The sequence below is a fragment of the Geospiza fortis genome, unplaced genomic scaffold (genome assembly GCF_000277835.1).
Source record: "Geospiza fortis unplaced genomic scaffold, GeoFor_1.0 scaffold102, whole genome shotgun sequence".
In the NCBI taxonomy this organism is placed as follows: Eukaryota; Metazoa; Chordata; class Aves; order Passeriformes; family Thraupidae; genus Geospiza; species Geospiza fortis.
In genome coordinates this window covers 1816199-1827521 of record NW_005054373.1, presented here as the reverse complement: position 1 = coordinate 1827521, position 11323 = coordinate 1816199, and the positions used below count along the sequence as shown (strand labels likewise).

Here is an 11323-nt window from a genome sequence, read left to right as displayed (position 1 = left end):
CTGGAATTCCTTGTGCATCCTGCCCAGCCACTGTGATTTACCTGAGGGGAGATTGGATTCTAAATAACCTCCTGGAGGTTTTATAAAGCTTTGTGTTCATTTTAATATGCCTGCATGAGATGAAAGATAATCATTTGGAATTCTGTCAAAGGCCCCTCTGATTTTATAACACAAGAACAATTGCCTGTGATTTTCAAAGACACACAGATCCCTCTATTTCCAACAGTTTCATTTCCTTTGGAAGGAAACTGCCTATTTATAGGGAGAAAAACCACACTGAAAGTGTCCCTCTGACAATAGGGGCTGCAGAGAAAATTATAGCACTGCCCAGCCCAGGGGGAGATTAAAATCACTTTCCCTCCTTCACATCAAACTCTCAGTGCTCCCAGGAAAAAGATGGAATGTTTAGAAGATCCATTTATAGCAGGTTTTTCCCTGGATTCCACAATTTGAAGGATAATTAATATGTCCAGGTCTTTTAATGAGGCAAGTTTTTATCACTTCCACCTATAAACAAACCATCTGTTCTATTAAAGTCACATATTTCATGTAATTTTCCTTTCTATCTTGTCTTTCAAGACTTAAAAAGAACTTTTCAGTCACCAGTTAAGTCTCATCCATAGATCCATAGGAAAATCCACTTTTAAAATCTACATGGAATTCAAAAACCAAGAAATTCCCAGGATAACACTGAAAAGTTATGGCAAAAGTGAAGTGGAAAAGGAAGATTTCCACCCAGTTCCTGCACAAAGAGAATTATTTCACTGAGGATGCTTTTTAAAAATAATTAGAATTTCAAACAATCCTTGTAGTGCCCTGTGGGACACAAGAATTAAAGTGAAGGTGGTTTTTTTCCAGAGTACACTAAAACCACAGATAAAAACCATCAGGCCTGAGTGGTGGTGGGAGTGTCAGGCTTAAAAAATGTCAATATTTAGAACTTTCACTGATAGACACAGAGCTCAACAAACACACATGGGAAGAACTCATCTCCCAGATGTCCAAAAGTGCCTGAGAATGCAGTTTTACAGAAAAACAAATAAATAAATGTGATTTTGTTGTGGAAGCACACCAGAAGTATAAATCACTAAGTGAACACAGCCAGGAACAGGCTGATAATTCTCTATATAACAACCAAAGTGCTTTGATTGTGTGAGGAAATCCTGCATGGAATTTTTTTTTGTCAAATAACTCTAATTTTCTTTTTTTCCATACGCTTGCAGATTTGTTTTCTGGACACCTTAGGTGCTGGCAGGTTGTGATTTCCCCCCAGCATCCCCCTGCTTTGGGATGAAGGAAAGGTGAGCACATACTACTTGCACTTGTCCATCCTCCCCGATCTGGTGGATCTGGACCTGCTGGGCGTTGGCCAGGGCGTAGTGCAGGGCCTGGGGCTGGTTCTGCTGCAGCTCACTGGAGGCTGACACCGAGCTCTGCGATCCCTCTGCAGGAAAAGAGACCAAATTCCAATTTATGGCACGTGCAGCATCCCCCCAAAGTGCTCCTAGAACCCCACACCAATCAAATCCAGTCCCTGGAATTCACCGTTCGTGTTCCTGTGCATGGGGGAGGTTTGCTACAAACCCACAGAATTCCAGCTGGGAGAGCTCCTGCTTAAAAAAAAAAAGCACATTTTGGGATCTAAATCCCAGATTCTGCAGCTGGAAAAGTCCCATCAGAACAAAACCACAGAGGTTTCCTGAGGAATTCCATTTTTTTGGTCATCTGAGAACAATTTCTGCCACCACCACCCCAAGGACACCTTTAAAAACCCATCCTGCCTATTGTGAGAAATGAAATTACTGTGAGAAATGAAAATAATATTATAATTATTCAAAATTATAATATTAGTAATAACAACGATAATCTATATTTAATTAAAATATTAATTAACACAATATTAGTAGTTAATATTATTACTTATTAGTGATATTTACCAATTATTCTTTAATTTTATTGTTATTATTATTGATATTATTATTATTATTATGTCATAAATTGTTTCTAATTTATCATTATAAATAAAGGAAACTCATAATTGTTTTCCAAGATCCATCCCCTACAATTCACACTGACACACGTGAGGTCTGGAATTGTATTTTTGAACCTCAAAATGACAAGTGGATTTCTTGATTTATTAAATTTAAACACAACTCACACTGCAGAGTGGAAATGCCCCTGGAAAGGGAATGTTAAGCATAAAAAATGGGAGTCATCTTCATGTAACAGGGACAAAAACCACCAGGAAAACCTCAGTGGGATTTCCAGAGAGTAAAAACTTGTAATGGACACATCATAGATCCATTCTGAGGTTTTCCAGCTGCAGGGAAAGGATTCTTCTAAACAGAAGAGGCAAAAGGCAAGTAAAAATGACAGAAACCATTAATTTTTAATATCTCTACTAAATACTCCAAGATTTATTCTGCAAACACACTGTTAGTTCTGCAGGAACGAGCTTTATTCACTCAAATATTTTAATGGGAATGTTCTTTAATAAAATCAGCCATTTAAGGGGCTTTTTTTCCTCCTGTCTGCAAATGTTTGGACACGAAGATAATTTTGAGGTTTAGTTCTGAGCACTGGGGAACTGGGGACTCCAAACCACCAAGTTAATATTTATTTATTTGTTGAAAAGTGGGGTTGGTTGACAATTCAGGCAACTCTGATTCAGTGAACGAGCTGGAACACAGAATTCCAGCCACAAATTTCCCCAGGAACCGAGGGAAACACAACAAATCCAGGCTTTTTTCTGCCTGTTGGGCACACCTTTAATCCCTCACATCTCAGCAGGTAACTGCAGAGCTTTTATAATTCCTTAAATGCAGCCTTGGTGCTCCCTGGGCAATTCCAGCTGGTGTAGAGTGGAATTTGCTGCCTGGAATTCCAGGTGGGATTGAGGAATCCCAACTGGCTGAAAAGTGCTGAATATTGCAGAAAAACTGCCCAAACCAAACAAAATGGCTTTTTTTAACCAAATAAATGATAAATGGCATTTATCAACCAAATAAAAATGTGATTTTTCCAACTGGAATACCATTGGCTTTGTCACGGCCTGAGCCCCTGCATTTCACTTTTTTACCCATTTCCATTAATTTATTCCTAATATTTGTTGCAATTCACTTCTCTATTTTTTAATTTACAAATAGCATTTTGCTGGGATGATTGAGAAAATCCACTGCTATCATCTGCTCCTTCAGGGCTCACAACAGGATTCCTCAGGATTCTGTGGAACAAATTCCCTCAGGATTTAGTATTCCAGCTGGGAGAGCTCCTGCTTGGAGCAAATTCCCTCAGGATTTTGAGGAACAAAATCCCTCAGAATTCTGAGGAACAAATTCCCTCAGGATTTTGAAGGACAAATTCCCTCAGGATTTTAAAGGACAAATTCCCTCAGGACTTCGAGGAACAAATTCCTTCAGGATTTTGAGAAACAAATTCCCCCAGGATTCTGAGGGATAATTTCCCTCAAGGTTTGGTCTTTCCCAGTTTTCCCCTATGGAATTCAATTGAGCTAAATTACAACTCAACCTCAGCCAAACCACAGTGTGCAAATACAGAATCCTTCATTTACAATATTTCTTTTCTGATTAAGTTATGTGATAAAAGATTATCAAAGAAGTAAAACCTACAGCAGAGAAAGCTATATTTTATATATATTTATGATATTCACATATTGAAATGCATTTTTAACTGTAAGGCTCAAAAGTCTTGATTTTTAAGTCATTTTGGCTTCAGGGGACAGAATTTATTGTGCTTTTTGAAGGTGCATGAGGAGCCACAGCCTGCATGGAATCACCCTGCACCTCTCCTATGCTCACCAATAAATAGATTTAAATTGGTTTAAGTGCAACAACCAAAATTGGGTTTTTTTGCTGTATTTTGTCAGATTTTTTGGTGGTTTTCTTTCTTAGGAAGAAAGAAGAGAGAGGATTCAGCCACATGTGAAAACAAAACATCCTTTCTGAGTCCTGTTTCCCCCCTCTTCATCTCAGAGCAGACAAAGGGAATATTTATCCACTTTTATAAACATTTCCCACTGCAAACAAACCCAGCCATGAGGAGCAGAGCCAGCCTGGGGAGAGGAGCTGTCAGCAGGGAGAAACCCCTGGAAACCATCGAGCCTCACTTTTCCAACTGGGATTTTGGAGAATCCCTGCAAGGAGGAGCCGCAGCTGAATTCCAGAATTTTCCACGAGTTCCCAAGGGACAGCTGGGACATGAACCTTGCAGAGCATTCCCTAAGAACCTTCAAGGATATGTGGGGTTAATTCTCAGCTAAAATCACTTTTTAAGGCAGAATCTTTGGTGTTTTCTAATCTCTTCTTTTTTATCTTTTGAGGATTTTCATTTCCATGGAATCACGGAATTGTTAAGGGTGGAAAAGATCTTTAAGATCATCAGGTCCAACACCACCACCATGGTCACCACCCACCACGTCCCCAAGTGCCACATCCATGGGATTTTGGACACTTCCAGGGATGGAGACTCCACCACTGCCCTGGACAAACTATTCCAATGCTGGACAACCCTTTCCATGAAGGAATTTTTCCTGATTCCAACCTGAACTTCTCCTGGTGCAACTTTAAGGACATCTGCCCCTTGTTGCCTGGGAGAAGGGACAGATTCCACAGCAGGAGAGATTCCCACTTAGGAATTCTGGAATTCAAAATGGTTTTCCAGCTCCACCCTCAGACCTCTCCTGACAGACAGGGATCAATCTCCTCATTGCAGCCCCAACAAGGGAAGGGTGGATGGATTAACCATCCCCAAACCCAAAAAAGCAGGAAAAAACCATTCCAGAACAATGGAAATAAAGCTGTAAACCATCACCTCCCCTGCCTCAGCCCCACTTGTGTGGAACAGCTTTGAAGATTTGGCTGCACATCCAGTTTTTAATGTGACACCTCAGCACAAGCCTAAATCTACACAGAAATCCCAAAGTCAGGGAACTAATTAAAAATTCCAACATGGAAAATTGTGATAACAGCTTGAACAATCTGAAGAGAAATGAAAAGAAAGGACGAAGGCACTTTTCAATTAATCCTCCTCCCAAACCCCTCATGCCCTGCACAGACTCCAGCCCTTTGCAAAGGAATATCCAGTGAAGTTATCATGGCAGCCACATGGATGTCTCTGCTTGGGAAAATACATGGGGAAAACACACCTTAGGTACTGAAATGTTGGCTCCAAGAGCAGAGCAAAGCACAGCAATCAACACCTCCTTTGCAAAAAAAGGCAATGGATCCAAGCAAACAGCCAGGGAAAATCAGGAAAAGCATCTTCTGCCTGAATTAACAGTCAGTTAAGTGCAAAAAAATCTTAATTAACATCTCTGGGGGTGAAGGACAAAGAAAATCCATTTGTGTTTTCCCAGCAGGCTCCCCAGACATGATTTTCCCTGCAGGTTGATGCCTTGGAGGGTCTGTGGGCTCAGCCTCCTGCTTTGCTGTCATTTCCAGAGTTAATTTTGCCATGTGATGAGCAGAGAGGAAATCTGCTGTCACTTTTCACCACCATGCTCCAATCAAAGCCACGTGCTCCAGGAACTGTTAATCCCAAGCAGGAAAAGCCTCAAAGCTTCGGCATTTCCAACAAGTGGAAGAGGAGTGAGTTTGAACAGCAATCCTGTTGTGATGCAAATAATTCAGAATTCTTAATTGCGTGCGCAATAATGCATTAAAAAAAATAAAATCCCAAATAAATGAGGTTGGAAGTGGCCTCTGGAGATGATCTAACCCAATGTCCTTCCTCAAACCATGGGCAACCAGAACTGGTGGCTTTGGGCTGCACCCAGGTGTATTTTGATGTCTCCAGGGATGGTGACAACCTCTCACTGTGCTCAGTCATCCCCAGAATTCCTCAGAGCCAGGGAAACCAAAGTCAGGGCACAGCTCAGTGAACTTCTGGATGCCATATTTTTTTTTTTTTTAAATTAGGCAAATTAATTGCTGCTAAAAACAACCCTGAAAATCCCAGTCCTCCCATTCCTAGGGAAGGGTTTCCAGCACTGGGGTGCCAGGGTTTGGGAATACCTCAGGAAGTTTTCCAGGTTGGATGGGGCTGGGAGCACCCTGGGATGGTGGAAGGGTCCCTGGAATGGGATGAGCTTTAATCAAGGCCCTTCCCACCCAAAGCAGGCTGGGATCCCATGGGATAACCACACCAAGGAACCAACCCAAACTCATGATCCTACAGCCTTCAGGAGACAGGAATCCACTCACTCTGGGTTTTACATCTCTACAGGTGCCTCCAAACCTCCAAAACAGACTGGAGATGAATAATTTGAATAATAAATCTCAGCAGCACTCAAGGAGTACAGGCTAATGAGCACAGGCTGTAATATCCACCTACTGCTGCCTTTTTACCCTGAGATACTGATTGCTGAAAGACTGAAAGCAAAAATCCCATCAACATAGAAGGCTTATGGTTATCATTACATTGATTAGTTGTTTTGAGATTTTTGGATGGGATTCCCTGTTCCAGCACATAAAATTTTCCATTGAAAGCAGATTTTGTCATTCTTTGCATGAGATACAGTGGTTAGTGTTAACATGCAACCAAAAATTTTATGCAGGCAAATAAACTGACTTCCTTTTCTTTGGGCTGCCTTCCAAAGCCCTGGTTTTAATATCTAATGTACAAAAGTCCCAGAACACTGCTTTATATTAAAAGCATGAGCCAGAAATGTCCTCAGAGAACACTCCTGAGGTCAGGATTTTTCATTTGTTATCCAGGCCTCCATACCTAGATGGAAATATGGAATCACCTACAGCACATTTCATGTCTGCAGAGGAAAACACTTCAGGAACAGCATTTAGCACGTCCCACTGACTGGTGTGAACGCATTGGGAAGGATTTAGTCACTTGATTCCTCCTAGGAACAACAACTGCAAGGATATTTGGACTTTCTCCTCAAAGAACTGAGAGTGGTAAAATACAAAATTCCAGCACAAAGCTGCAGGAGCTGAAGCCATGGGGGTGGACAGAAAGCAGAGTTAGGTGGGATTTTAGGAATTAATTGTTCCCTGTGAGCGTGGGGAGGCTCCCAGAGCAGCTGTGGCTGCCCCTGGATCCCTGGAAGTGCCCAAGGCCAGGCTGGAATAAGCTGGGACAGTGGAAGGTATCAGGGGTGGAATTAGATGAACTTCAAAGTCCTTTCCACCCAAACCATTGCAGGATTCTACTGCAATTCTCAGCACCTCAGCAAAGCCAGGCAGCCAAACTAAAATTCACCTTGGAAACCAAGAGGGATTTATGATCTGGGGGGAAGGTTTGGTTTGTACCTGAGCCACTGTAGGAGGAGGATGAGGGGGTTCTCCTGGAGAAGCTTTTCACAGCCAGGCTCTGGCCTCTCTGCTTCCTCCTCCAGGCTGTCCTGCACTTGGAGTCGATGCTCTGCTTGATGCGGTACCAGTCTGACTCTGTGATGCCAAACTTGTAAAACAGGTGGCCTGGAATGGTGGAAAATGAGATAATTGTAGAAATACAGCAGAATATACCATAGAAATACCTTAGAAATGCCATAGAATAAAACAGACACTGTGAAGAGAGAAATGGAAATAGAAAGAAGTTTAAAAGGATGGCTTTACAGAAAAGACTGGATACTTTGGAGAAGTAAAATTATGGAAGATGCATTTCAGTAGGACCCACAAGGGTTAATTTTAGATGACTGGCTTTAAGGCTCCTACAGCATGATGTGGCTAAAGCTGATAGGCCAAAAAACACTTAAAATGTAATTAGGAAATAGTTAACTCCTAATTGTGATGGTGTGAATTATAACATCTGTATTGTTTCACCCTTCTCATGAGACTGAAAATGGAATAAAGGTTTTTAAAACACCTCTCAGTTGCCCCATATCTAGGTCAGAAAGGGGCTTAATCTGACAATAATAATCAACACAAACCTGTATTTTCCAGAAAACACAGAGGGGACACACCCAGTCCCACACAGCAGGCTCTGCACCTGGGCAAAAGCTGAGCAGTGACAGGACTTCTTCAACAAAACTTATTCCCAAAAGTCAGTGATTGTTCACCTGCACAGTTCTGGATGTAAAAATGCCAGGAATTTTAAAAATGTAAAATGTGCATGGAATTTTATCAGCTGCACTGGGGTCTGTGGAAGCTGCACTGTTACAAACCAAGAGGATCCAGCTCTCCAGAGGCAAAGCTGGAGCAGGGATTATTCCTCACTGACAGTACCCCTCAATAAGTGTGACTGTACAAAACTGCCTCCTGCCGAAGAAGGAAAATGCAGAAAACTCCATATAGAGAAAAAAAAATCATCTCTTTTAAAGTTCAGTTCAAAATTGACCCAAATCCAGTAAAAAACAGCCCAAAATGAGGATCCTCTGCAGAGCTGCTCCCAGAATTCAGGCACTTTAGAAGCCTCAGGATGAACTTTGCAGCCCCTGGTGCTGAGTTGCCAAAGTGTTCCATAAACACAATGAGGAGTGGCTTTAAAGCTGGGAATTTAACTGGGAATGTTGTGCACTGTCAGCTTGAATTATTCCACACTTTTACCATTTCATTGGAGCTTTTGAGGGGTTTGGATTTTCCTAAAGCACCAACACTGGAGAGCAAAAAACTCCAAGGCCCCCACCCCAGCTGCAGAATGAAAAAAACCACCTGAAAAATCCATTATTTGCCAATCTGAAAAAGAGGGAGGTGGATTTTTACATGGACAGGACAAGGAGGATGGCTTCAAACTGACAAAGAAAAGGGGTAGGTGGGATTTTGGGAAGGAATTCCTCCCTGTGAGGGCGGGGAGGGGCTGGGATGGAATTCCCAGAGCAGCTGTGGCTGTCCCTGGATCCCTGGGAGTGTCCAAGGCCAGGCTGGAGTACCCTGGGACAGGGCAGGTGTCTCTGCCCATGGCAAGGATGGAATTAAATGAACTTTAAGGTCCTTCCCACCCAAACCATCTCAGGATTCTCTGATCCAAACCCCCTAAATTCAACCAGAGCTCTCTGAACATTTAATATGTTAATACTCCAAACCCTCAGTAATTCAGAATTCAAAGGTGCAACAGTGAACAAGCCAAGGCTGCCAGAGATGCTTTTACTCCACAGGGCAAAGCTTCAAGAATCTCTAAAATTCTCATTTTCCTTTTCCTACCCTGCAAAGTAAAATAATCTTTTCCACTTTTCCACTTACTGGGCTTTCCATCTTCCTCTCAGATGGGCTCCTAATCCTGTGAAGGACTTGCCTAAGCTGTTGTATATAGAACCTAAAGAACAGGATATGGGCTGCTCCTGCAAGACAAATGATTTGAAGCCTGGAGCCACAAAATTCCAGGTTTGCACAAACTAAAAGCTCCACAGCTTCCTCTGCATTACAAATGAGCCCAGAGTCCTCAAAGCCTGAAATCTGCAGGCTCTAACAGAGCCAAGTGGAGAACTGGATCTCTTGTGGCATCATTTTTTAAAATAAAATTTCTTTTTTCAATGCTTTAATTATTTTTTGTAGGAGCAATTTGAAATAAAGAAAAGAACACACAGGAAGAAAACACTGGACCCCAAAATCTGCTTCAAAAGTGCTTTGAAGTCCCCCAAGATTTCCCACTTCTAAAGTGACAGCAAGAACCCAGAGAAGTTTACAGCCCTGTGTGGTATCCCCAAAGTAGGAAAGGAGGAAAATGGGCTGAAATTCCAATTTGCTGCTGTGTAGGGTTCCTTTCCATGGGTGTCAGCAAAAGCAGAGAACAGAATGAATTTCAGATGTAAAATCTGTGCAGTCACTGTCACAATCTAAAACGCTGTTTTACAACCAGGTCCTGGGCAAGACATTTCCTACCAGGAAAAATCTCAACCTAAAGGCACTGGAGGAGTTTTTAAGCAGATAAAAAGTTCCCAATGGCATTAAAAACATGATTTACCTGCAGGAGAGAGAGAAATCCCCCAAATGTGCACACAATAATAGCAGAGTGGAGCGTGCTGAGTGCTCCCTACCCACAAATGATTGCAGGCAGGAGAGCTCCCAGCTGCCTCACCCCCAGCATGTCCCACTCCCAACCCACCCAAAAATCAGGATATTGGAAATGAGACCTCTCACTTGGGGAAATCCATAGGAGAGAAAAGGAAGGAATGCTCCAGGGAGAAGGGATTTGAGGGTTTTTTGGATCATTTACTCTCCAAAGCTGCATCAAACACTGATATTTTACACAGCACAGCATCCATGAGCCACAGAACAGCACAGAAAAAATCCAGGCAGGAATATAAATCAGCACTTGGACCAAAAGACAATGATTTGGAAGATGGATGCCCATAAAAGAAAAGTACAGGATTTAGATAATTTAAGACTGGCTGAGTGGGTTTTTAGTGATCTTTTCATGAATGGTGCCTCAAAAAAAAAAAAAAAAAAAAAAAAAAAAAAGATGTCCTTATTTTAAAACAATAAAAACCCAAAGTTTGCTTTTTTGGGGGGAGGAATCTCATTTCCTGAAGGAAGCTTTCCATAAAAAACACACCAGAGACTTAAAAATAATTCAGTGATTTCATAAATTGCAGGAGTTGGGGTGATTTATACAGACAGAGAGATCCTGGCTGCAGCTTGGGAGACAAAAAGGGCTGCAAAGAGAATTCAGGGAGCCACAGGGGAGAAAAGAGGAAATCGAGGATCAACATTCCAATCTTAGCAAGGAAAAGCTCAGGAAGGAAAAAATCAGGAAAATTCAAGTCAGCTCTCAAAGGCAACAGGTGCAGCAGGGATCAGAGACACGGGGAGAGAGCTGGGGGAGTTCAATTAAAATTAAAAAGAGCAACACAAGCAGCTCTGAAATAAATCTTTCTGTGGTTTTAAAAGGAAATAAAAACTAGGAAATGCAAAGGAAAAAAAGATTTGATTTGGTACAAACACAGAGGTGGAGTCTGAAATGATTCAACACTCCCAAATTTTTGGAGGATCTGCTGTACAAAATCAGGAGAGAAAGGGTTGGAGTTTCCTAAAAACTAGAATTAATTATAAATTAAGAAAATCCCAGGAAAACCACATTTCTGAGGAAGTAATCCTCATTTTCTGAAAGGTCAGAAGTCAAGGAGCAAAAGACAAAATAATCCCCACAGAACATGAAAGTGTAAAGAAATGAAATTAGGAACAAATTGAGGAGGAAGAGATCAAACCCAGACATGAAATATTCCATCCTCATCCCACATTCAGAACCAGCTCCTAAAAACCAAACTCCATGGCAGGAGTTTCATTTGCACACCTTGAGTTTCTGCTGCTTCCCATTCTCCAGGAATCACAGATTTCCTTGGAAAATTCTAAGGTAAATCAGGATCTTCGTGGACATGGCAGAGTTAGGCTGAGGTGGCCCAGAAATTCCTGCT

The 11323-nt window shown here is 41.8% G+C and overlaps 1 protein-coding gene across 3 annotated transcripts in view; it reads right to left on the bottom strand.

The window, feature by feature from the left end:
• The window catches only part of BANP (BTG3 associated nuclear protein), a 99851-nt gene that overhangs the window by 53259 nt on the left and 35269 nt on the right, over positions 1–11323 (bottom strand). For all 3 annotated transcript variants that reach the window (XM_031060174.1, XM_005424771.3, XM_031060175.1), the window contains exons 7-8: positions 7284–7451; positions 1314–1444 (exon numbers count right to left, since the gene is read on the bottom strand). In XM_031060174.1, the coding sequence (XP_030916034.1) occupies positions 1314–1444; positions 7284–7451 (299 nt within the window). The remainder of the gene's footprint in view (positions 1–1313; positions 1445–7283; positions 7452–11323) is intronic.